General features: G+C 46.9%; 2 protein-coding genes across 3 annotated transcripts in view; one reads left to right on the top strand and one right to left on the bottom strand.

Moving 5' to 3' along the window:
• Positions 1-27,333, top strand: part of FNDC3A (fibronectin type III domain containing 3A) — a 591,400-nt gene that overhangs the window by 168,728 nt on the left and 395,339 nt on the right. Inside the window, exon 1 of one of the 2 annotated variants that reach the window (XM_063952009.1) lies at positions 17,198-17,396. The exons of the other annotated variant lie outside the window; for it this stretch is intronic. Coding sequence (XP_063808079.1) covers positions 17,385-17,396 — 12 coding nt within the window. The 5' untranslated portion in view covers positions 17,198-17,384. Of the gene's footprint in view, positions 1-17,197; positions 17,397-27,333 lie in introns of those variants that run through there. 2 annotated transcript variants of the gene reach the window in all.
• Positions 22,057-23,956, bottom strand: LOC135050610 (uncharacterized). Its single transcript, XM_063957052.1, has 2 exons — positions 23,276-23,956; positions 22,057-23,180 (listed from the first exon to the last, which is right to left on the bottom strand). Exons 1-2 carry the CDS (start codon positions 23,675-23,677, stop codon positions 22,605-22,607), a joined length of 978 nt encoding a protein of 325 aa, XP_063813122.1. The 5' UTR covers positions 23,678-23,956; the 3' UTR covers positions 22,057-22,604.

The raw sequence follows: 27,333 nt of genomic DNA, 5'->3' as shown, positions 1-27,333 counted from the left end.
TAAATTTGATACCCTGGCTGAGGAGGACCTGGAGCTCTCTCATTCGGTGCTGCAGAGTCATCCGCACTCTCCCGCCCGTTTGGGAGCTTTGGTATAATCCCCATGGTCCTTACGGAGTTCCCAGCATCCACTAGGACGTCAGAGAAAATAAGAATTTACTCACCGGTAATTCTATTTCTCTATCGTCCTAGTGGATGCTGGGGTTCCTGAAAGGACCATGGGGAATAGCGGCTCCGCAGAAGACAGGGCACAAAAAGTAAAGCTTTAGGATCAGGTGGTGTGCACTGGCTCCTCCCCCTATGACCCTCCTCCAAGCCTCAGTTAGATTTTTGTGCCCGGCCGAGAAGGGTGCAATCTAGGTGGCTCTCCTAAAGAGCTGCTTAGAAAAGTTTAGTTTTAGGTTTTTTATTTTACAGTGAGTCCTGCTGGCAACAGGATCACTGCAACGAGGGACTTAGGGGAGAAGAAGTGAACTCACCTGCGTGCAGGATGGATTGGCTTCTTTGGCTACTGGACATTAGTTCCAGAGGGACGATCACAGGTACAGCCTGGATGGTCACCGGAGCCTCGCCGCCGGCCCCCTTGCAGATGCTGAAACAAGAAGAAGGTCCAGAATCGGCGGCATGAAGACTCCTCAGTCTTCTTAAGGTAGCGCACAGCACTGCAGCTGTGCGCCATTTCCTCTCAGCACACTTCACACGGCAGTCACTGAGGGTGCAGGGCGCTGGAAGGGGGGCGCCCTGGGAGGCAATGAAAACCTATTTTTGGCTAAAAATACCTCACATATAGCCTCCGGGGGCTATATGGAGATATTTAACCCCTGCCAGAATCCGTTAAGAGCGGGAGACGAGGCCGCCGAAAAAGGGGCGGGGCCTATCTCCTCAGCACACAGCGCCATTTTCCCTCACAGAAAGGCTGGAGGGAAGGCTCCCAGGCTCTCCCCTGCACTGCACTACAGAAACAGGGTTAAAACAGAGAGGGGGGGCACTAATTTGGCGTTAGAAATATATAAAAAAGATGCTATAAGGGAAAACACTTATATAAGGTTGTCCCTATATAATTATAGCGTTTTTGGTGTGTGCTGGCAAACTCTCCCTCTGTCTCTCCAAAGGGCTAGTAGGTCCTGTCCTCTATCAGAGCATTCCCTGTGTGTGTGCTGTGTGTCGGTACGTGTGTGTCGACATGTATGAGGACGATGTTGGTGAGGAGGCGGAGCAATTGCCTGTAATGGTGATGTCACTCTCTAGGGAGTCGACACCGGAATGGATGGCTTATTTAGGGAATTACGTGATAATGTCAACACGCGGCAAGGTCGGTTGACGACATGAGACGGCCGACAAACAATTAGTACCGGTCCAGACGTCTCAAAAACACCGTCAGGGGTTTTTAAAACGCCCGTTTACTTTAGTCGGTCGACACAGACACAGACAGGGACACTGAATCCAGTGTCGACGGTGAATAAACAAACGTATTCCTTATTAGGGCCACACGTTAAGGGCAATGAAGGAGGTGTTACATATTTCTGATACTACAAGTACCACAAAAGAGGGTATTATGTGGGATGTGAAAAAACTACCGTAGTTTTTCCTGAATCAGATAAATTAAATGAAGTGTGTGATGATGCGTGGGTTCCCCCCGATAGAAAATATGGGCGGTATACCCTTTCCCGCCAGAAGTTAGGGCGCGTTGGGAAACACCCCTTAGGGTGGATAAGGCGCTCACACGCTTATCAGAACAAGTGGCGGTACCGTCTATAGATAGGGCCGTCCTCAAGGAGCCAGCTGACAGGAGGCTGGAAAATATCATAAAAAGTATATACACACATACTGGTGTTATACTGCGACCAGCGATCGCCTCAGCCTGGATGTGCAGAGCTGGGGTGGCTTGGTCGGATTCCCTGACTAAAAATATTGATACCCTTGACAGGGACAGTATTTTATTGACTATAGAGCATTTAAAGGATGCATTTCTATATATGCGAGATGCACAGAGGGATATTTGCACTCTGGCATCAAGAGTAAGTGCGATGTCCATATCTGCCAGAAGATGTTTATGGACACGACAGTGGTCAGGTGATGCAGATTCCAAACGGCACAAAGGTGTATTGCCGTATAAAGGAAGAGGAGTTATTTGGGGTCGGTCCATCGGACCTGGTGGCCACGGCAACTGCTGGAAAATCCACCGTTTTTTACCCTAAGTCACATCTCTGCAGAAAAAGACACCGTCTTTTCAGCTTCAGTCCTTTCGTCCCTATAAGAGTCATATCTGCCCAGGGATAGAGGAAAGGGAAGAAGACTGCAGCAGGCAGCCCATTCCCAGGAACAGAAGCGTTCCACCGCTTCTGACAAGCTCTCAGCATGACGCTGAGACCGTACAGGACCCCTGGATCCTACAAGTAGTATCCCAGGGGTACAGATTGGAATGTCGAGACGTTTCCCCTGCGCAGGCTCCTGAAGTCTGCTTTACCAAGGTCTCCCTCCGACAAGGAGGCAGTATGGGAAACAATTCACGAGCTGTATTCCCAGCAGGTGATAATTAAATTACCCCTCCTACAACAAGAAAAGGGGTATTATTCCACACTATATTGTGGTACTGAAGCCAGAAGGCTAGGTGAGACCTATTCTAAATCTAAAAAATTTGAACACTTACAAAAGTTCAAATCAAGATGGAGTCACTCAGAGCAGTGATAACGAACCGGGAAGAAGGGGACTATATGGTGTCCCGAGACATCAGGGATGCTTACCTCCATGTCCCAAATTTGCCCTTATCACTAAGGGTACCTCAGGTTCGTGGTACAGAACTGTCACTATCAGTTTCAGACGCTGCCGTTTGGATTGTCCACGGCACCCCGGGTCTTTACCAAGGTAATGGCCGAAATGATGGTTCTTCTTCGAAGAAAAGGCGTCTTAATTATCCTTTACTTGGACGATCTCCTGATAAGGGCAAAGTCCAGGGAACAGTTGGAGGTCGGAGTAGCACTATCTCGGATACTGTTACAACAGCAGGGGTGGATTCTAAATATTCCAAAATCGCAGCTGATCCCGACAACAAGTCTCCTGTGCTTAGGGATGATTCTGGACACAGTCCAGAAAAAGGTGTTTCTCCCGGAAGAGAAAGCCAGGGAGTTATCCGAGCTAGTCAGGAACCTCCTAAAAATCAGTGCATCATTGCACAAGGGCCATGGTAAAAAAATGGTGACTTCCTTCGAAGCAATTCCAGTCGGCAGATTTCATGCAAGAACTTTTCAGTGGGATCTGCTGGACAAATGGTCCGGATCGCATCTTCAGATGCATCAGCGGATAACCCTATATCCAAGGACAAGGGTGTCTCTCCTGTGGTGGTTACAGAGTGCTCATCTTCTAGAGGGCCGCAGATTCGGCATTCAGTTTTGGATGTTGGTGACCACGGAGGCCAGCCCGAGAGGCTGGGGAGCAGTCACACAAGGAAAAAATTTCCAGGGAGTGTGATCAAGTCTGGAGACTTTTCTCCACATAAATATAGCTAAGGGTAAATTTATAATGCTCTAAGCTTAGCAAGACCTCTGCTTCAAGGTCAGCCGGTATTGATCCAGTGGGATAAAACATCACGGCAGTCGCCCACGTAAATAGACAGGGCGGCACAAGAAGCAGGAGGGCAGTGGCAAAAACTGCAAGGACTTTTCGCTGGGCGGAAAATCATGTGATAGCACTGTCAGCAGTGTTTCATTCCGGGAATGGAAACTGGGAAGCAGACTTCCTCAGTAGGCACGACCTCCACCCGGCAGAGTGGGAACTTCATGGGGAAGTTTTCCACATGATTGTAAACCGTTGGGAATTACCAAAGGTGGACATGATGGCGTCCCGTCTGAACAAAAAACGGGACAGGTATTGCGCCAGGTTAAGAGACCCTCAGGCAATAGCTGTGGACGTTCTGGTAACACCGTGGGTGTACCAGTCGGTGTATGTGTTCCATCCTCTGCTTTTCATACCTAAGGTACTGAGAATTATAAGACGTAGAGGAGTAAGAACTATACTCATGGCTCCGGATTGGCCAAGAAGGACTTGGTACCCGGAACTTCAAGAGATGCTCACAGAGGACTTATGGCCTCTGCCGCTAAGAAGGGACTTGTTTCAGCAAGTACCATGTCTGTTCCAAGACTTACCGCAGCTGCGTTAGACGGCATGGCGGTGGAACGCCGGATCCTAAGGGAAAAGGCATTCAGGAAGAGGTCATTCCTACCCTGGTCAAAGCCAGAAAGGAGGTGACCGCACAACATTATCACCACATGTGGCGAAAATATGTTGCGTGGTGTGAGGCCAGGAAGGCCCCACGAAGAAATTTCAACTCGGTCGATTCCTGCATTTCCTGCAAACAGGAGTGTCTATGGGCCTCAAATTGGGGTCCATTAAGGTTCAAATTTCGGCCCTGTCGATTTTTCTTCCAGAAAGAATTGGCTTCAGTTCCTGAAGTTCAGAAGTTTGTCAAGGGAGTATTGCATATACAACCCCCTTTTGTGCCTCCAGTGGCACTGTGAGATCTCAACGTAGTTCTGGGATTCCTCAAAACACATTGGTTTAAAACCAGTCAAATCTGTGGATTTGAAGCATCTCACATGAAAAGTGAACATGCTCTTGGACCTGGCCTGGACCAGGCGAGTGTCAAATTGGTGGTTTTTTTCTCAAAAAAAGCCCATATCTGTTTGTCCATTCGGACAGGGCAGAGCTGCGGACTCGTCCCCAGTTCTCTCCCTAAGGTGGTGTCAGTGTTTCACCTGAACCAGCTTATTGTGGTGTCTTGCGCCTACTAGGGACTTGGAGGACTCCAAGTTGCTAGATGTGGTCAGGGCCCTGAAAATATAGGTTCCAGGACGGCTGGAGTCAGGAAAACTGACTTGCTGTTATCCTGTATGCACCCAACAAACTGGGTGCTCTTGCTTCTAAGCAGACTTTTGCTAGTTGGATGTGTAATACAATTCAGCTTGCACATTCTGTGGCAGGCCTGCCACAGCCAAAATATGTAAATGCCCATTCCACAAGGAAGGTGGGCTCATCTTGGGCGGCTGCCCGAGGGGTCTCGGCTTTACAACTTTGCCGAGCGGCTATTTAGTCAGGGGCAAACACGTTTGTAAAATCCTACAAATTTGATAACCTGGCTAAGGAGGACCTGGAGTTCTCTCATTCGGTGCTGCAGAGTCATCCGCACTCTCCCGCCCGTTTGGGAGCTTTGGTATAATCCCCATGGTCCTTTCAGGAACCCCAGCATCCACTAGGACGATAGAGAAAATAAGAATTTACTTACCGATAATTCTATTTCTCGGAGTCCGTAGTGGATGCTGGGCGCCCATCCCAAGTGCGGATTATCTGCAATACTTGTACATAGTTACAAAAATCGGGTTATTATTGTTGTGAGCCATCTTTCAGAGGCTCCGCTGTTATCATACTGTTAACTGGGTTCAGATCACAGGTTGTACAGTGTGATTGGTGTGGCTGGTATGAGTCTTACCCGGGATTCATAAATCCTTCCTTATTGTGTACGCTCGTCCGGGCACAGTATCCTAACTGAGGCTTGGAGGAGGGTCATAGGGGGAGGAGCCAGTGCACACCACCTGATCCTAAAGCTTTACTTTTTGTGCCCTGTCTCCTGCGGAGCCGCTATTCCCCATGGTCCTTTCAGGAACCCCAGCATCCACTACGGACTCCGAGAAATAGAATTATCGGTAAGTAAATTCTTATTTTCTCGTAGTCCGAAGTGGATGCTGGGCGCCCATCCCAAGTGCGGATTGTCTGCAATACTTGTAAATAGTTATTGTTACACAAATCGGGTTGTTATTGCGAGCCATCTGTTCAGAGGCTCCTTTTGTTATCATACTGTTAACCGGGGTTCCTATCACGAGTTATACGGTGTGATTGGTGTGGCTGGTATGAGTCTTACCCGGGATTCAAAATCCTTCCTTATTGTGTCAGCTCTTCCGGGCACAGTGTCCTAACTGAGGCTTGGAGGAGGGTCATAGGGGGAGGAGCCAGTGAACACCAGATAGTCCTAAATCTTTCTTTAGATGTGCCCAGTCTCCTGCGGAGCCGTCTATTCCCCATGGTCCTTACGGAGTTCCCAGCATCCACTACGGACTACGAGAAATAGAATTACCGGTGAGTAAATTCTTATTTTTTCACTATGCACCAACAGACCTCGGCCATAACAGGAAAGAAAGAAATTCTACCATTTTAATCCCCATACAGTATACCCCTTGCATTATATTATGCCCTCTCCAAGATTTTATGCCACACACCACATTGCCCGTGATACATTATGCCCTACAGTAAGGCTTCTAATTACTTTTAAATTACCTGCTCGTTGTCAAGAGTTTCATACTCTGGTTTCCATGCTCGTTGCCAGGGGTTTCATGCTCTGGTCTCCATGCTAGTTTCCAGGGGTTTCATCCTCTGGGTGTCATGCTTGTTGCCAGGGGTGTAATACTATTGCAAGGGGTTTCATGGTCTGGGAGTCATGGTTGCCAGGAGTGTAATGCTCATTGGCGCTAGCACTGCAATTACCTGCTCCTCCTCCTGCCCATATTACTCAGCTAGGGGGGCAGAGTTTAGTGAAATGACGCGGTTGCGTTGTGACTTCACAATGCAACCGCGTCATTTTGCGAACTTCCACCCCCTGCGCAGAGTACTATGTGTGGGAGGAGGGGGAGCAGGTAATTTCTGCCAGCAGGTGTCGTGGCGGGCGCCCCGTGCAATTGCATGGCTCGCCCACCTGTATAAAAGGCACTGGGCAGCATCACTATTCGGGGTGGTGTGGCCCCGTTTGCATCACAATTGGGGGCGTGGTTGTGTCACTCTTGAGGGCGTGCCCAGCACTTACCGCAGCTTGTTGAATATCCCCCTATTTGTTGTGATTTCCCTTTGTGATTTATAAGAGCTTTGTTTTTCTCTTGTAATATGTAAACTTTACCTAGGTATATTTGGTATGAGCTGCTATTATTGTGACAGTGTTTGCTAGTATTTGGAATATCCTATTGTCATGGTTTATCTTCACAAAAATGTGGGCTGTCTTGTCCCTTACAAATTTGCCGGCTATCATATTGAAGAGTGGGCAGTTTATCAAGAAAAAAGTAGCACAGCCAGACACTGCCTGTCACATCTGTGCAGCTTTTTGGATCTGTTATGTGTTTTTAAATCCATCTTAATATTCACCAGGAAGTGTCTTTATTAACATTTTTAATTAGCTTTCCACTGTCAAAATTGATTGGCCTGGGAACAGCTTAATAGACAGACTTGTTATAAGGCTGTGGCTTCCCTAGCTAGTCACGTTTCTGCCACAGGCCAGGACACACTAACATGCTTGTCAGACTAGAGGCAACAGTACGAGGTCAGTGTGACCATAGCTAGATACACGCTCTAGGTAGTGCTGATGGCCATATTTCTGCCATTTCCTGCATATTGAACTCTCCTAGTGTGTTAAAGGTAACATTCTCCATGTGTGTAGTAACAGTTCATCATATTTGTTTGAGATGCTTTGTCCAAAGATCACATAACTGATTGTGCAGATTTTTGTATTTATTTTTTTGTGTTCCATGGACAATGGTGTCAGTGGTAAAGGCTCACTTTTGAATTGAATCTTATTTTAGGGGTAGCCAAAGACTATCGATGTTTAGAAACCAGCTATGGTCACCCGCCGACAGGGGCAGATTGGGATCGAAATCCAGCCCGGGAAATTTATGGAAGCAGCCCTAATGGGGGCGGAGTCTGTTGAAGGGGAGGGGTCTGTTAAGAGGGTGGGATCACTCCTCAGAGGTCCTGATTCTGAGATAGACACAGTTGGGGCCACCTTTGCTTTACATTATGTTACTGTTTACCTGCGACTTTATGCATATGCTGCTACAATGCCCTTCCCTGATGTACATCTGTACGTCTGAATATACAAGGACTGATAGGCCCACTTTCAGTGTCTACTTCTGATTTTATTGATTTTTCATTCTACAAACCCCTTTTTGTTTAACCTAATATGTTTCATAGTACAAGGAGGGAGCACACACTACATACAGCACAGTACAGGGAGGGAGCACACACTACATGCAGCACAGTACAGGGAGGGAACACACACTACATACAGCACAGTACAGGGAGGGAGCACACACTACATACAGCACAGTACACGGAGGGAGCACACACTACATACAGCACAGTACAGGGAGGGAACACACTACATACAGCACAGTATAATATGGAGGGAGCACACACTACATACAGCACAGTACAGGGAGGGAGCACACACTACATACAGCACAGTACAGGGAGGAAGCACTCACTACATACAGCACAGTACAGGGAGGGAGCACACACTACATACAGCACAGTACAGGGAGGGAACACACACTACATACAGCACAAGTATAGGGAGGGAGCACACACTACATACAGTACAGGGAGGGAGCACACACTACATACAGCACAGTACAGGGAGGGAGCACACACTACATACAGCACAGTACAGGGAGGGAGCACACACTACATACAGCACAGTACAGGGAGGGAGCACACACTACATACAGCACAGTACAGGGAGGGAGCACACACTACATACAGCACAGTACAGGGAGGGGGAGCACACACTACATACAGAACAGTACAAGGAGGGGGAGCACACACTACATACAGCACAGTACAGGGAGGGAGCACACACTACATACAGCACAGTACAGGGAGGGAGCACACACTACATACAGCACAGTACAGGGAGGAGGAGCACACACTACATACAGCACAGTACAGGGAGGGAGCACACACTACATACAGCACAGTACAGGGAGGGAGCACACACTACATACAGCACAGTACAGGGAGGGAGCACACACTACATACAGCACAGTACAGGGAGGGAGCACACACTACATACAGCACAGTACAGGGAGGAGGAGCACACACTACATACAGCACAGTACAGGGAGGGAGCACACACTACATACAGCACAGTACAGGGAGGGAGCACACACTACATACAGCACAGTACAGGGAGGGAGCACACACTACATACAGCACAGTACAGGGAGGAGGAGCACACACTACATACAGCACAGTACAGGGAGGGAGCACACACTACATGCAGCACAGTACAGGAAGGGAGCACACACTACATACAGCACAGTACAGGGAGGGAGCACACAATACATACAGCACAGTATAGGGAGGGAGCACACACTACATACAGCACAGTACAGGGAGGAGGAGCACACACTACATACAGCACAGTACAGGGAGGAGGAGCACACACTACATACAGCACAGTACAGGAAGGGAGCACACACTACATACAGCACAGTACAGGGAGGGATCACACACACTACATACAGCACAGTACAGGGAGGGAGTACACACTACATACAGCACAGTACAGGGAGGGAGCACACACTACATACAGCACAGTACAGGGAGGGAGCACACACAAGTAGTGAAACACAGACACAGGGGACCAGCGTAGCAGAATCTGACCCAGTGGCCAATCCGCCCTTGATTACATACATAGCCCCCACATTATTACATGAATATCACCACATTACACTTATAGCACCGCATCACACATATAGCACTGTATTACATGTATAGCATTGCACTACACGTGTAGCACTGCATTACACAAATAGCACCACATTACACGTAGAGCACCTCATTATACAAATAGCACCACATTACATACGTAGCCATCGCATTACATACATAGCCCCTGCATTACATAAATAGGCCCACCATCATGGACAGACATTGGGCAGCTATAGGGATTGTCCCAGGGCTGGCTGTGTGTGCTGCTGATCAGCTGGCATCCTGAGAACAAGGTACGTCCTGCTCCTTTCCAGTTCCCAAACCATACACTGTGACTGGAGATGCCCTAACCCTTAAACCAACATGATAATGCAAATAATGTAATTAAAAATAATCTCTCTGCCGGGTCCCATTCAGTGCTCAGTCGCCGCTCTGGTCAGTTCATTGAGAGTGCGGGAGCTAAGGTGGTGGCGGGTGTAGTGAATCCGGCTCCGACCATCGCTATGCTGCTGCTCCGTGCTCATTGAAGAGACCTTTGGCCGGGGCCAGGGAGAGGATGCTGCTGGGCTGGTTAACTTTCTCCAGGTCCCCCGTTGGTAGAACAGCTTCATCACTTTTCACGGCTAGCGGAACCCACAAGTTCTTTCTAGCCTAACTTCCGGATTGTATTTCAATGAACCGCAAGTACTGGAAGCAGTGTGAGCCAGCCCAGCCTGAGTGTGAATCAGCCTGGCTGAGGGGGATATGGAACCGGCCCATCGGAATCTGTCCTGGTGGGCCAATCCGCCCCTGCCCACCGATGAGAGATGGTTTTCCCGTAAACAGCGGAGATGCAATCAGTTTCCCACCATCGATGGTAGCTGTGAGCCCTTTAAAGGTTTTTTTTTGCGCTTGCACTGCAGAGCACAGGCAGGTACTAGGCTGCGAGCCACCGGCATAACCATTCGGTGGTGGTGGTAGTGGTAAATACTTTTATTTATATAGTGCTATTCTCCAACAGAACTTAAGTTGCTGTTCAGAGATAGACGCAATAGTAAGAAAATCGCAAACTACCATTTTTCGTGCTGCGGCCGCATTGCGCATGCGCGGACCTTCTCTATGTGATCGCATCCCGGAAGGATGCGATCGCACAGTGATTGACGGGTGGGGAGCGGCGTTGGAGGGGAGTTGTGTGGGAAACGCAAGGTGAGTCGAGGCAGTGTTTCCGGGAGGCTGGATGACGTCGCCAGCGGTTTCTGCAATAGGAAACATGGTGGCAGTGCATACGCAGCCAATAGAATTTCGATCGCATCGCGGGGCGGCGCTACACATGCTGGCTAAATCCACGTGTTGTTCACCCTGTCCAAGGAAGAACCATCCAAGGCAACCATCTGGAGCGCACTACGTAGGTCACATCTGGCAGGGTATGCAATAAGTAGAAATATAACATTCAGGGCAGGTAGAGGGAAAACAACAAAAAAATTGAGAAGCTGAAAACAGAGGCATGAAATAGCAGTATCAAAACAATGGTAACAGCAATATGAAAACTGTAATAAAGTTAATAAAACCGTAAAAATGAAAAAATACTGAAATAAACTGCTACAAGCTGCACGACTTGGCCTGCGCCTCGCTTCTCCCTAGCTTGAGTGTGCAACCATGTCTCATCCAGCTGTTTGATGATGATGAATGCAGCTAGGCCGCACTACGAGTCTGCCCCGAGCCCGGTCTCTGAAGTACATGGTACACCATTGGACAGTGTCATGCCATAGATGGTTCCAGACGTAAATTCCATTGATGGCAACCATCAATGTAGGGCAGACTGATGGTCATCCCTATCTTAACTTTCCTATTGGAGCCTGCAGACAATGTGTTTTGAAGGAATTTCATTATTGAATAGGATAATATTACTGGTTAGAACATTAATTTGTAACTGTGTCTGTTTCATGGAAACCCCCATTCCTAAAATCAAAATTGTATCTCTGTTATCTTCTGTCTTACAAGTTCCTGGTACTTTTTAAACCTATATCTTTGTGTAAGTTATTAGTATTTATAGTGGTTCTTTATAGTGCTTAATGTGTGTTTTGCCATAAGTATGGTTTTAATCAATTGTCTATTTTTTTAAACTCTATTCAAACACTAGATACCTAGACTTGGGGTTGGGTACAATATATCTACTTTTATTATGTCGGCATAAGAAAGTCAACATCTTCGTAATGTCAATGTTAACGGCTCTCATAAAACGGTCACTACCAGGTCAGACACTCGCGCCTCTCTTTTCTTATCTTTGCTATAATATATGGGAATCCCTTGTATAGGTGTTATGTTGTTCATACCGGATAAATTGTTAACTGACTGGATTGTTGCAAGAACCTGGAACGGTTATTCCTGTCTAGTGATCACAAGATGAAATGTATTACCGCTAATTTCAGTGCGTTAGTGAGGCATCCTCTTTCCTGTGTGTGTTACCATTGGCACAAGTGATAGTAGCCAGCTTTCTCTGACTCTGTATCAATGATTAGTCTGAGAAGTAGTTTGGGATGCTTGGGATTGGATTCAGAATAGATAACATAGATCTGTAGTAAATATTATTATTATTATTATTATATTTTATTTATAAGGCGCCACATGTGTTTCGCAGCGCCGTACAAAGGACAGTACAGGGAGACAAACATATCATTACAGTAAATAAATAACAGAAATAGAGTACAGGTAAAATAGAGCACCACACGTTCTCAAGACATAATACAGCTAAGATGTAAGTATTGATGGAGTGCTCATCGTTCAACTAGAGGCTGATGGCCATAGATAGAGATGAGCCTTTACTAGCAGGACAAAGATGGTCGTTGAGCAGGGGAGAGCTGCGAGTGAAATGTGTCGAGACGAGGGCTTAGATAACAAGAGGAAAGAGGGCCCTGCTCTGAAGAGCTAACAATCTAGTGGGGAGGGGCGACAGACAGATGACAAGAGGTGCAGGCAAGTGGGAGGTAGCCTGATGGCAGTATGCAAGCAAAGCTGAGATGTTCACAGCATGAGGCAGGGGGGTGGAGGCGCGGCTTCAGCACTGGGTTATGCATCGGGAGGGTATGCTTTGATGGATAGGTGGGTTTTTAGTGCCCGTTTGAAGCTTTGCAAGGTCGGGGAGAGTCTAATGGAGCGGGGGAGTGCGTTCCACTGAAGGGGTGCAGCAAGGGCAAAATCCTGAACTCGTGCATGGGAAGCAGTGACCAGGGCGGTGGAGAGGCGACGGTCATTGGTCGACCGTAGGGGGCGGGAGGGAGTATGAAGGGAAAGGAGGTTGGAGATGTAGGGAGTAGTGGAATTAGAGATGGCCTTGTATGTGAGGAGTTTGAAGAGGATTCTGTAGGGGAATGGCGCCAGTGTAGATTTTGTCGAAGGGGAGTGGCAGATGTGGTGCGGCGGGAGAGGAAGATAAGCCTAGCTGCGGCGTTCAGGACAGATTGGAGGGGAGCAAGATGGGAGTAAGCGAGGCCAGTGAGGAGAACATTGCAGTAATCAAGTCGTGAGATGACCAGTGAGTGGATGATGAGTTTAGTTGCACTCTGGGAGAGGTATGGCCTGATACGAGCAATGTTGCGTAGCTGGAAACGACAGGATTGTGCCAGAGCTTGGATGTGGGGTGCAAAGGAGAGGGAGGAGTCAAGAGTGACACCCAAGCAGCGGAGTTGGGGAACGGGGGAGATGGTGGTGTTGTCAACAATGATGGAGATATATGTCGGGGGTGTTGCTCTGGATGGGGGGAAGATGATGAGTTCAGTTTTGTCCATGTTGAGCTTCAGAGAGCGTTCAGACATCCAGGAGGAGATTGCGGAGAGGCAGCTGGAAACCTGAGAGAGGACAGAGGGGGACAGATGAGGAGAGGAGAGGTAGAGTTGTGTGTCATCAGCATAGAGGTGGTATTGAAGGCCAAATGAGTTAATGAGCGCACCCAGGGAAGAGGTGTACAGGGAGAACAGAAGGGGTCCAAAGACAGAACCCTGAGGGACACCAACAGGAAGGATGGAAGGGTGTGAGGTGGTGCTGGAGGCAGACACAGAGAAGGAGCGGTTAGTGAGGTAAGAAGAAAACCAGTCAAGGACAGTGCTAGAGAGGCCAGCATTTTGGAGTGTGCGGAGGAGTAGAGGATGATCTGCGGTGTCAAAGGCAGCAGAGAGGTCCAGAAGGATAAGCAAAGAGAAGTGGCCCCTGGATTTGGCCGAAAGCAGGTCATTGGTGACTTTCACCAGGGCAGTCTCAGTTGAGTGGAGTGGGCAAAAGCCAGATTGTAGTGGATCGAGGATGGAGTTGTCAGAGAGGTAGCTTGTGAGACGGCTGTAGACTAGTCGTTCAAGTAATTTGGAGGCGAAGGGGAGAAGAGAGATGGGGCGGCAGTTAGTGGGTGATGAGGGGTCGAGGTTGGGTTTTTTGAGAATAGGTGAGACCAGAGGCGAGGGGAAGATGCCGGTAGCAGGCAGTGGGGGAGAGGGAGCGGAGAAGACGGGAGGGAAGGGGGTCCAGGGGGCAGGTGGAGGGGGGGAGGATAAGATGAGGGAGTGGACTTCCTTTTCTGAAGTGGGATGGAAAGAGGACAGGGTGGGATAGATGGAGGGGGTGTAGTACTGCTGACCGGCGGTCAGGAGACCGCCGGTCAGCTTACCAACGCCGGGATCCCGGCAGCATACCGACGCCGGGATCCCGGCGGGGAGGGGCGAGTGCAGCAAGCCCCTTGTGGGCTCGCTGCGCTCGCCACGCTGCCGTCTCGGTGGCGACCTGCGGTCGCCACGGGTTCTATTCCCACTCTATGGGTGTCGTGGACACCCACGAGTGGAAATAGTCCCTGTTGGTCGGCATGCCAACCATCGGGATAGTGAGCCATCGGGCTGGTGGAGGAGGTCATGTGACTGTCGGTCAGCTGACCGGCGGTCACATGAATACCACCCGATGGAGGGGAGGGATAAAGGGGCAGGGGGTAGCAGAGGGGTGACGGCGGGAGATGTCGTGTTGTATGTCCTCAATTTTGGAGATGAAGAAGGAGGCAAAGTCAGTGGCAGTGAGGGAGGATGGGAGGGGAGGAGGAGAAGGGCGAAGGAGAGTGTTGAAAGCATCAAAGAGACGGCATGGACAGGAGGACTGAGAAGAGATGAGTGCTTGGAAAAAGGATTGCTTGGCGAGGGAAAGAGCAGAGCTGTAGGAGGAGAGAATAAACTTGAAATGGAGGAAGTCCGGCAGAGAGTGAGATTTTCTCCAGGAGCGTTCCGCGGAGCGTGAGCATTTTTGTAAGAAACATGTTAGTTTCTTAAATAGAATACAATCAGAAGAGAGCGGTTACTCGTAAAGGAGATCAAGTCAGAATTCCTGCTGAATCTAGACACGGGCATCCCGCATAGTGTATCCAGCCCAGCACCAGAATCCTGACAGCCAGGTTCTTGAACAGCACACACCACAGCACCAGACAGGTAAGCCACAGGGGAGGTTAGGTTTAGGCTGCAGGGAGAGATGGGGTTAGATTTAGGGACCCCCCAAGGGAGGGTTAGGCAAGGGGTGTTATGTTTAGGCACCACCGGGGAGGGTTAAGGTTAGGCTGTTGGGGAGAGGGTTAAGTTTAGGCTACAGAAAAAGGGAGGGTTAGGGGGAAGGGGGGGGGGGGGGTGTTAGTGTTATACCTAACTGTCATGAATAAACTCAAGGCTTCTTGCTTGAACCAGTTCTCCCTAATTTATTAATTGATGCTGTCACTGATGGTATTGAAGGAGAAGTCTACATGTTTTCTTTTGTTTTGTTTTATAAGGTTACACAAAGATATGTAACTGAATAGGGTTCAGTGTTGATTGTTGATCTAGGTTCGTTACAGAGAAGGTTGAGATTTTGTGGATTGTGGCAATTTCAGTTTAATACAATTTCATGCATTGGGCCTCAGATATCCAAAAGCATAATATACAGTATACATCAATGGCACAAAACTAACAACTACTGGGGTGATAACTTTTTAAAGTTGGCTAACAATGTTCAGATATGTCCTCATTACTCTTTCCTGCAGTCACACCAAACAGCCCCTCTTGGCATTTTAGGTCACTTTAGAATCTTCTAGTGTCTGTCTGACTCTTTTTTTTTTTTCTTCTTCTTTTTTTTTCTTTTGCATAAAATGCATCTTAGTCGCAATGCAATGTGACTATGATGCATCTGAAGACTGTGCTGATTAATTTGATACATGACATTTTGTATATCCCTGTGCGGCTGAGTCTCTGAATCTGTACACAAAGTCCTATAATGTAGCAGCCGCAGCTTTATTCCATTACTAGTTCTGTTCTGCACATAATATACAAGGGTAATGTATTAAAGTAATCAGCAGAGTCTCCTGGTGCGTCCTAGTTGCATTGCGTTGGATGCCCGGCGTTTACAGCATTGCATGGAACCTGGTGGTTCACTCACGCCAGACATCTCGCACTGCATGACGGATTAAAGCTAGATGTATGAGGACACATCTGTAGCAAAACAGCAGGGAAGACCAGTCATATAACAGGTTTTAAAGGAAGGTCTATTTCTAACAGAAAACACCTAGGGGGTCAATTCAATTACCAGCAAGTCCTCTCGTGGCAAAGGTGAGTGTGGCTGCGTGCAACAATCCATGAGTCAGGGGCGAGGTTGGGCCGCGAGGGTAATTGAATTGTCACCCTACAATACAGCCTTCAGGTTTAGAAGCCGTGTATTAATTTTGTGTGGCCACCCCCCAAAAAAAAATATTAAATGGGTGTGTGAATAAAATAGGTGCATTATCTACATCGCAAAACATACCTTCAAAAACTGAGATGGTAGATGGGGATTGCCAATGTTGTTAGCGATAAAGATGGACAGACTATATGGGCCGAGTGGTTTTGATCTGCTATCAGATGCTATTTATGTTTCCATAGGTTTACATACTGTGGTGATTTGTCACTAAATTAAAATGACATACCTTCTATTTACTTGCCTCTGGAGGCATGTCCATCTCCTATGTATAGAATTGCAGGGTAATTAATGGTATCTTGGAAACAGCTAGCGTCAGGATTTGATCCTGGTCCATCACCAGGTCTCACAGTTTTAATAGAGCAAACTCTTAACTTGTCAAGCAAATCTGCCAAAGTAAAAAAAATTTCCATCATCACCAAATGATGACTAAGCCCTCACCTGCCAGGGTATGGAGCTGGTCCAGAACTGATGGAGCTGGTCCAGAACCGATGCAGCTGGAATAGTAGGGGAGGATTTCTGTTCCTCCACGGCTAAGGAGTGCAGGACAGCAGCATCCCTTTCTGGCTGCTAGCTGATATTGCTGAGTTCCTGTTGCCATGGCAGCCGTCCTATGCCCCGTTTTGAGTTAGATGCAGGAAGACGGGAAAAGATGTGACTTTTATTTTGGAATCTGCACTAAATATAAAATGTGGCATTACAAGGGGGCATCTGAATGCTTGATTTCTCTTAAATCTTAACCTTCTGCTGACTGACGTTGGATAATCCAGAAACAGATGCTGCCGCAGCTATTTGTTGATTTAGTTTCCATGGAAACCTGATACATTCGTCTACAGTAGGAAGCTCCCTGCACATTGGCTGATTTGATAGGAAGCGAGTCCTGAGGTAGGTATTGATGACTGCACTGATAATTGGTCATACCTTTTAACATTCAGCTTCCTCATGCATTTATCCATGGACTGCAAGATAAGGGTCCACAAAAATCTGATGCTATCTAAAATCTGGAGGTAGGTTAGGTTGCCTTGTTCAGCAGAAAAGAGCCTGATGACCTAGACGTCAGTGCTGCTTATCTCACTGTATAGTGAATGGAACAGATTGGACTCTAGAGCCTCCCTGCAGCCTTTGTCAGCGTGCTAACGCCTCTTGAATGAGCAACATCAAAGGATGCGAGCAACAGTAAGTGGAAGTGTTAAGGGGTTTTTGTTTTGCAGATGTTTTGTTAGATCGTGCATTTTGCCAGATTACATGGCTGATGGGTTCTGCTAGCTAACGTGCAGCACAAAGGGACAAGAAGGGGGAGTCTTTGTGGACGATCCCAAGGCACAGTCTGGTTCAAGGCATGTGTTTTCCAGAGTGAGTCTTGGGTGGGATTAATTTAGCCATTGTGTCTCGATGCATCCCCGCAGCGCTTTCAATGGGGTCTGACAAATGGTAAAGTGATGTGTCTTAATGAATCTCTAAAATGCCAGTTTCGGCTGTCTCCGTAACCAGCTAGAGATGTCTGCACCACACGAGCAGGATGTTTTGGCTGAGGACGGGTTAAAGCAGTGTCTGGGGGCTAAAAATCTTTGGAAATGGAAAATTAATAACTCTTTAATGTAGCACATTATAATGTTCAGTTGTATTTTACATAAGTTGATGGTGCTTTATAAGGTAGTGCAATGTACTTGTTTCTGGAGCTTTTAGAAAACTTTTACGCTATATTCGGTTATTAAATCCGATGACATTTTCATTTGAATTATTATGAACTGGGACATAAAGTGGGCTCCTTCACAATGGAGGCAGCCGCGTTTGGGCCTGAAACAATCAATTTATAACTAGTGATGTCACTTTCTTCCTCATTACTCAGTGATGTCACTTGTTCCTGATTGGCTGCCTCCTCTACAGGTACACTGTAAATATTCTAACACCTTCTGGTCTTAGTAAGCAGAAACTGGAACATTTAATCTGAACTGTTGTTATAATATACATTGGAAAGATTGCATACAGTGCAGGTCTTTGCCCCACCTGTTGTAGATCTCCGTAATTCAACTAAGGGTTTGTGGGGTGGTTACTTTAAAAACCAAAAAAACTATCCTTTTGTTGTTGCAATACAATATAAACAGTGTCTATTACAATTTCTTCTCATCATTTTGTCACAGAAAGGCAAAGCTGAATGTCCCTTCCATTGTTGTTTGACCACAGTGACGGACATGCTGGAGGGGGCGGGGTTTTCCCATGCTGTGTTTTTTGGGGGGGTCTGCAATGAAAGTTTACTTGATGAATGATGCCAGGACTGGGTGTAATGCAATGTTTTTGTCACTTGTTTGACTGATCTCTTTTGTTGATGTGTGGGGAGCAGAGGGGATCATTTACAAAGCGTCTGATATCGCGTTAACATTTCTTCACATTGTTAACCACGTGAGAAAATAATTACTTATGCGGGGCATTTTATTTTTCCTTTACTGAGTAGATCTCATTTTTGATAACCGTGAAATTAAAAAAATACAAGTATATTGTGCAAACTAAGGATCATACAGAACATACTGCTATATATACTTATGTTTGTTTTTGTATTTTTTATTATCAAGTTGAGTCCCTTGAAGGGGTCCCCGTGGTATCACACATTGGTAATACTCCAGTCTGTTCTGTCACCTGAACTTCTGCTAACCATAAGCCCGCCCATCCACAAATGTCCATTTCTCTCACTGATATTAGCAAGGTGTTTCATTCAGTATTTGGAGTCGTATTGTACGTGCATGGTAGATGCTATTAATACCGGCCATTGAATTCTCAGACCACATCATGTGTTGTGTGCAATTCAAGGTTAAGCGATGAGTCACTTTTCTTAATACACATCTGTGCTGCAGTTTCTCCAGAGGACAGAGCCTCGCATTATTATTCATTTGTTCTATTAAAATGACTTAGTTCTGTTAATGTTGGCAATTTTCATTGAAAAATATTAAGTTTACAAATGGTTTTGATTTTAAAGACAAGTGTGCATTGTATGTATGGAAATGAAATAGACCATTATGTACGTGACGGGAGCTGCCTTATAAGGTCATGTCTTAGATTAATGACACCAATATTAAAAGATTGTATATGAACCAAGAACGAAGGAGGTGATGAGGGGAAAACAGTATTAAATTCTGTATTTTTAGAAATATTTAATATTAAAGGAGTAACAAAAAAGATCAGATAATATCATGCAGTGCGACCCGATACACTTCAGTGCACTCGTGTTTCTTTAATGGGTGCAGTGTGTGCGGTGCACATGGGCCCCTGAGTCCAGAGGGGGCCCCCACCGCACACATTGCACCCATTTTTAAAATACTGACCCCTCCGAAGTCCAGCGTTGGCACCCGCAGAGCTGTTAGAACACTGTGAAAATGGCTCAGCGGCCATTTTCACGGAGGTCTGCGCATGCGCAGTAGAGAAATCTCAGGGAAAATGGCCGCCGTGCCATTTTCCCGGAGATCTGCGCATGCGCACTAGAGTCTGAGCCCTCTAGTGCTCAGACTCTACAGCGCTCCGGGCAGAGAGGAGGGGGCCCGATTGGAGGAGGCTGAACACGGGCCTCCTCCTCTCTTAAAACGCTCCTGGTTCGGTGGTAGCATGGGGGCAGCCCTCTAACCTTCCACACACTGGGCATGGGTCAGTGTGTCTTTGTACGCAGCAGCAATGCTAAAATACGCAAATGAAGTGGGAGGCATCTTGAGTTAAAAGATGCCCACTACCGGCTCCTATGATCCAATGCTGCATGCAAGGATGCGGTAACTGGCTTCGGCATGGCCGGAAAATGTGGCCGATGCTGCGGCATTTGGGGCACTGCGGGCAGCATCGCATCCCCAGACCTGCACATACGCACTGCAGCTTATGCGTAGATCTCGAAAAACATCTGAGATTTACATAAATAGCGGATTTACGTACATTTCTGAAGTAGGCCCATTACCTTTAAACAATACAGCAGATAGAAAAAGGCACCTGTCTATATTAATATATCAACAGGCAGGCTGGAACACATAAATCTAAAAAGGAACTGGGCTGCAGGTGATGGCTCGGAGCAGTGGCACCATGTTTTGCAGGTCTCCTCACAGAATCACAAGTGAAATAATTCGCTCCACCTGTGGACCTTTTTTAAATGTGCCTGTGAGTAATTAATACACCTGTGCACCTGCTGGGTTACCTGCAAAACATGCACTGTGTGGACCGAGTTTGCAGACCTATGGTTTAGAATAATAGAATTATGTTATTTATAAGTTAGAAATATGCCACCCTGACAGGGGCAGCATCATCACCCAAATGGGAGGGTAGTTAAGTTAGATTGTTGAGTGAATACCTTTGTTATTATTAGATTTGTGTTAAGTGAAGTGCACGTGACTCACCTCATCCTATAGAAGGTTTATAATCCTGAGGGTTCTTTTACACATAAGTGCTGGGGAAATGGCAGAGCCGTAGGGGAGGAAGCCGCATGCACAGCCGCACACCTCCCCCAGCAGCGTGGATCCCTCCTGCCCCAGTAGCTTGGTGTCTTCTCTCCCTGATGCAGCGCGGCTCCCGTTGCCTGTGACCGGGGGAGGTGAGCAGTACGTGCAACCGGGGGGTGCTAGTGGTCGGCGGGAGGGGAGGGGCAGGGGGCCCCTCTGTCTTGGGTTCCTTGGGCCCCCCGATGGCTTAATCCGGCCCTGGGAAATGGGTAAGAATGCATGGTAACTAAAAAGTGGGCATGCTTTTAGTGATGCAATATAGAACCCGTATTACATGTGCTTTTACCAATACAAGCTGCTGTACTGACAGTGCACATTAATGCATAACTAAAAGATCGCTATTGGGCCTGATCCATAATCACACACAATGCACCTGTTTGTGGAGTTGAGCATTTATTTTTTTCTAATGGTACTCCACTGTGTGTATGCACAAAGGTGTAATTGTAGTTGAGACACACAGGGGGATATCCAATTAGCACGGGTGGTGGCTTATCAGGGGTTACCTGAAGCTGCACCGGGTGCCGGCTGCTGACAGCGCCCGGTGCAGCGTTGCTCCTTCGGTCACATGACTGCTCCACCATCATGTGACCGCTGCCGGGGGCGTAAGAGGGGTCGATGCGGTCACGGTGCTGCCCCAGCATCTCCGCCGGGGGTCACTGCGCCTAGGGCAGCTTCCGGATGCCTGCAGTGCCAGCCTGCTCCTGCAGCGGGCATGAGAAGCTGCAGGTTGTCCCGGTCATCGGGGGTTTTGCTAAATCCTCAGAAACAGCCCTGTTTCCGTGTGAAAACGGGGCTGTTTATACCGAAAACACACCGGTTTCACTGAACCTGTGTGTTTTCGGGAGAAAGGAATTTTTTTTTTTTTTTACAGATGATCAATCTGGATGGCCTGTAAAAAAAAAAAAAAAAAATGGCGAAAAAATCGCGAAAAACATACGTTTTTCGCACCCAATGTTTTACCGGCCTGAATAGAATATCCCCCACGGTATGAGAAATGTCTAGGAAAAGTGCTGGACATTCCTGGCTTGGCGGAGATTGGGAGGTGGCTAAACAGATGCACGAGATGGTCTGTATTATGGCTATGGGAGTGTCACATGTGAATTGCACACGCTTTGTGGTAAAACCAGATTTCTCTAACGTCCTAGTGGATGCTGGGGACTCCGTAAGGACCATGGGGAATAGACGGGCTCCGCAGGAGACTGGGCACTCTAATGGGCCCTACACACTTGTAGATTTGAAAGATTTAAAAGATGAAAGATATGATAGATGAAAGATTTCCCATGAACGATTATGTGCATACACACTGAACAATGTCTGATGAAAGATTTGAAAGATTTGAAAGATCTAGCTCATTTAAATACTGGGCATGGTTTTAGGAATGTGGGCAGGTCTTCTTTGTACAATAAATAACAGCATCCATTTAAAATCACTGCATATCTACTCTGTAGTTTGTTTGGTGCAGTGTATACCTGGTAAACCTTTTAGCACTACCCATAAATAAAGACTCCACACAATTTTTAGTAACAATTTGTAATTATAAATTTTAGAAAAATAATAAATTAGAAACATTCTGGGCTGGATTCATCGATTTTTGTGCCAATGAGTGCCATGACAGCAGGGATTACACCAATAGAGGCATCAGGCATTCCAACAATTAGCCAGATACAGTGCAGCAAAAACAGTGGTGCCAACATAACTGGGGATGAAGTAGAGGTAAAAGAATCTGAGGACAGTATTTCAAAAGTGCACATGAAATAAAAGCATTCCCAACGTTCTATTACAGGGTCAAATGAAGTGTAGAAAACCAACATTATGGTACAATTGACTTCAAGAAAAAACATATTGGATGAGGAAGGTCAAATACAAATCTGAAGACAGCAAACCTAAACGCAAATTCAAAAATTCAAAAACATTTTTATTAAAAATTTAGGTCGCCTTGAACAGTGGAGTGTGCACTCAACAGAGTGGTGAACACTCCACCTGAAGAGGTGCCAGGGAAGGGGGATTGTGGCATTTGGTAACCCGGAGCAGGATATGTGGGGTATTGTTGAGGAGGAATTACCGGCGCAGAATACATGGGAGGGTGAGTTGGGGGAGGGGCATAAGATGTACTAGGCACCTGTCTGGTATCTAACACAACGCCACTGTGGTTGGTCAATTCATCATCCTGGCCATGTGATATAATGGCATATACCAGATGCTGGGCGTATTTTTGCTGAGTGGGGTTCATCTCCCGCAACTCACATGCTAAATGGTCTCCAATAGCTTCAAATCTATCCGGTCTGTTTTTTAGGACCTCCTCTGCCTGCCTCAGAATTGTATCTGACCTGCTGGACGAGACAGATCTTCTAGGGATAGCTGGCCGGCATCTCCTTCTAGCCGGAAGCTGGGGTGTTCCCATCGCCGCCTCACTCTCCTCCAGCTCCGGCCTTACAGTGGCTTGGTCTGCCGGCTCATCCACTGCAGGTTCCACGTCCAGCTCCCTCGAAGACAGCTGAGTTATCCAACAAAATGAAGAAAAATATGTGAAAATAATAAGGCAACAAATTAAACAAGAAACAGTGACATCTGTATTGTGCGGACACTTACCGGATCCACACTCTCCTCTTCCTCAGGCTCGAACATCTCGGGCGTGTTCGGCTCCTCCGTGCTCCGCGCTGTCCTCGAAGGCTCCTCATCCAATACGAACTTCATCAAGTCATAATACCATAATGTTGGCTTCTTGACTTGATCTGACCCCGCTCCTGAACGTTGGGAATCTTTGTATTTCCTGTGCTCCTTAAGAAATACTGTCCTCAGATTCTGGATCTTCCTCTTCACCCACTTGATGTCGGCACCACTATCTTGGGCAAGGCTGTACCTGGCCAATTGCTGGTATGCCAGATTTTTCTTTCCTCTGTTGGCGTAATCCCTTGTTCCCACACGCCACAAGCACTCATTGGCCTGGTAGAGATCGATGAATCCAGCCCAGAATTCACGGTTTGCATCCATGTCTCTGTGAAAGGTGAGATTTAATTTTAAAATATTAAAATCATAACTTAACACAGTAATCAGATATAATATAACATTGGCCGTGCCAGGAGACCATGGTATGTGTAGCTGCAAGCCACTGCAGCAGAGTTACTTTTCAGTACGGGAATTGCTAGGACCTTTTATGTTTGTCTGTTTATATTCTCTATGTACCTCTGTGACCAGGCCCAAGCCTGTGTATGCTGTGCTACAGTGTCTGATGTCATTAAAGATACTGTGGTTATAACCTGAAAATCTGTCTACGAGTCCTTATTTACAATACCCATGTTACCAAAAAAAAAAAAAATATATATATATATATATATATATATGCACAAAATAATATAATAAAAATGTTTGTGTGTGTATGTATATATATATATATATATATATATATATATATATATGTAGAGAAAACAAATGGAGGCTGCAGGCAATGAGTACACGACTTATAACTCTTTTAATATGAGTATATGTATACATACATCTAGTTTCAGTATCATAGCACAGAGGGCTATCACTGGCGCCTCCGGACAGCACACACAGAAAGCCGCTACCTGCCGCTCATCAGATACTCCTGGTCTGAGACCGCACACCGTCGGGTCAGCCAAAAGAAGTGTCACACCCCCTGACGAAGTCCTTGGGACGAAACATGTTGGCATGATAGTGGGACACTGGACGTACTACGTCTCTTTGGCTTACCTGACGGTGTGCGGTCTCAGACCAGGAGTATCTGACAAGCGGCGGCTAGCAGCTTTCTGTGTGTGCTGTTCGGAGGCGCCAGTGATAGTCCTCTATGCTGTGTTACTCAAACTAGATGTATGTATACACATATACTCGTATTAAAAGAGTTATTAGTTGTATACTCACTCCCTGCGCCCTCCATTTGTTTTCTCTAAATGTGCATCATTGAGCTTGTGGTACGGCTCTATCGGGAGGACGCTGCAGGGAAATCATTCAGTGGATGATAATCAGAAGCCTGTTTAAAAATTGACAATACAGGATACGTGAATTTGCGTGATATAGTTTTGACTTGTTATATATATATATATATATATATAATACAAAAACGTACCTTATTAAAGCAGATTAGCCCAGTGAGGTGTATATAACTGTGATTTGATTTCTGCTTTCCTGGAGTGGCAGTCCTTTGCTCCTGTGTAAATATATATTTATATATGCTTCACTTTTTGCACATTTTGTTATATTACAACCTTATTCAAAAAAGGGGAAAAAAACACTTTTTCCCTAAAAATTCTATACACAATACCCCATAATGACATTGGGGTATATTTACTAACATTCGTAATTTTCGGAAAAAGGTCAAAGTTCAATCACGAATGACATCGAAAGTGTAAACTTGCAACTTTTTGAATTGATTACGACTAATTTACTAAGCTGTCGTATTCTGCATTTTCATTTGTTCCGATGTCGATGTCATTCGTGTTTTTTTTACATTTTTTACGGCAGTGATTAGCAAAACACTGCCGACTTTTTAAAAATGAATCTCGGCCGGATCTGTGTGATCCGTGCTGGGGTTCATTTTTTATTTTATTTTAAACTAAACACTGTAAAATCTCAAAAAAAAATTGCGTGGGGTACCCCCTCCTAAGCATAACCAGCCTCGGGCTCTTTGAGCCGATCCTGGTTGCAGAAATATGGGGAAAAAATTGACAGGGGTTCCCCCATATTTAAGCAACCAGCATCGGGCTCTGCGCCTGGTCCTGGTTCCAAAAATACGGGGGACAAAAAGAGTAGGGGTCCCCCGTATTTTTAAAACCAGCACCGGGCTCCACTAGCTGGACAGATAATGCCACAGCCGGGGGTCACTTTTATATAGTGCCCTTCGGCCGTGGCATCAAAAATCCAACTAGTCACCCCTGGCCGGGGTACCCTGGGGGAGTGGGGACCCCTTCAATCAAGGGGTCCCCCCCCCCAGCCACCCAAGGGCCAGGGGTGAAGCCCGAGGCTGTCCCCCCCCATCCAATGGGCTGCGGATGGGGGGCTGATAGCCTTTGTTGAAAATTAAAAGATATTGTTTTTAGTAGCAGTACTACAAGTCCCAGCAAGCCTCCCCCGCATGCTGGTACTTGGAGAACCACAAGTACCAGCATGCGGGGGGGAACGGGCCCGCTGGTACCTGTAGTTCTACTACAAAAAAAATACCCAAATAAAAACAGTACACACACGCCGTGACAGTACAACTTTATTACATACATGCACACTTACAGTCATACATACTTACCTATGTTGACACGAGGCTCGGTCCCCTTGTCCACGTAGAATCCATGGGTGTGCGTCATGCACACTGCCGGGGAAAAAACCTCTGCCCACCAATGTATATAATATATCCCCTGGCCACCAATGCATTATGTCCCCCGGCAGTGTGCATGCAGCATGTGTTCTCAGTACACAGCATGTCAATATGCATGCTGTGTACTAGGAACACATGCTGCATGCACACTGCCGGGGGACATTATGCATTGGTGGACAGTGGATATATTATATACATTGGTGGGCAACGGTTTGTCCCCCGGCAGTGTGCATGCAGCATGTGTTCTCAGTACACAGCATGTCAATATGCATGCTGTGTACTAGGAACACATGCTGCATGCACACTGCCGGGGGACATTATGCATTGGTGGACAGTGGATATATTATATACATTGGTGGGCAGCGGTTTGTCCCCCGGCAGTGTGCATGCAGCATGTGTTCTCAGTACACAGCATGTCAATATGCATGCTGTGTACTAGGAACACATGCTGCATGCACACTGCCGGGGGACATTATGCATTGGTGGACAGTGGATATATTATATACATTGGTGGGCAGCGGTTTGTCCCCCGGCAGTGTGCATGCAGCATGTGTTCTCAGTACACAGCATGTCAATATGCATGCTGTGTACTAGGAACACATGCTGCATGCACACTGCCGGGGGACATTATGCATTGGTGGACAGTGGATTTTATCAAATTCATTGGTGGCCAGTGTTTTATACATTGGTGGCCAGTGTGTCATTGGTGGCCAGTGGTTTACACATTGGTGGCCAGTGGGAACACTGTCCTATACTTACCGAAGACGCGCTGCTCCTCTCTTCCACGATGCTGCGGCTGGCTGTGCTGCGGCTGCGCTCCTCTTCACTGACGGCCAGGAGTTCCTCTGATGACGGACGGACAGGCGTGGCGTTCCGGCGGCGGGGCGGAGGATCGTGAGGATCGTGAGTATCGTTCATCGCTGATACATACACAATGAACGATACCGCACATTGTATATGTCGGTATCGTTCAGATTGACTTGCATGTATCAGCGATGATAGACCAGCGATGAACGAGCGCGGGGTCGCGCATCGTTCATCGCTGGTATATACACACTGCACGATTTGAACGAGTTCTCGTTCATTACTGAACGAGATCGTTCAAATCGTGCAGTATTATCTACAAGTGTGTAGGGCCCATAAGAAAGATTTAGTACTACTGGTGTGCACTGGCTCCTCCCTCTATGCCCCTCCTCCAGACCTCAGTTAGAATCTGTGCCCGGCCAGAGCTGGGTGCTTTTAGTGAGCTCTCCTGAGCTTGCTAATAAGAAAGTATTTTAGTTAGGTTTTTTATTTTCAGAGAGCTTCTGCTGGCAACAAACTC

This window comes from Pseudophryne corroboree, chromosome 2 (assembly GCF_028390025.1).
Source record: "Pseudophryne corroboree isolate aPseCor3 chromosome 2, aPseCor3.hap2, whole genome shotgun sequence".
Classification (NCBI taxonomy): Eukaryota; Metazoa; Chordata; class Amphibia; order Anura; family Myobatrachidae; genus Pseudophryne; species Pseudophryne corroboree.
Note: the sequence above shows the minus strand (reverse complement) of the source record. Positions and strands in the feature narration are given on the sequence as shown.

What these genes read in the sequence shown, in the direction of transcription:
- LOC135050610 (XM_063957052.1), bottom strand. Translation starts at nt 23,677, where the DNA reads ATGGATGCAAACCGTGAATTCTGGGCTGGATTCATCGATCTCTACCAG. An exon ending in AAGAGGAGAGTGTGGATCCG is followed by an intron (nt 23,181 to 23,275) that starts GTAAGTGTCCGC and finishes TGGATAACTCAG; the next exon opens with CTGTCTTCGAGGGAGCTGGA.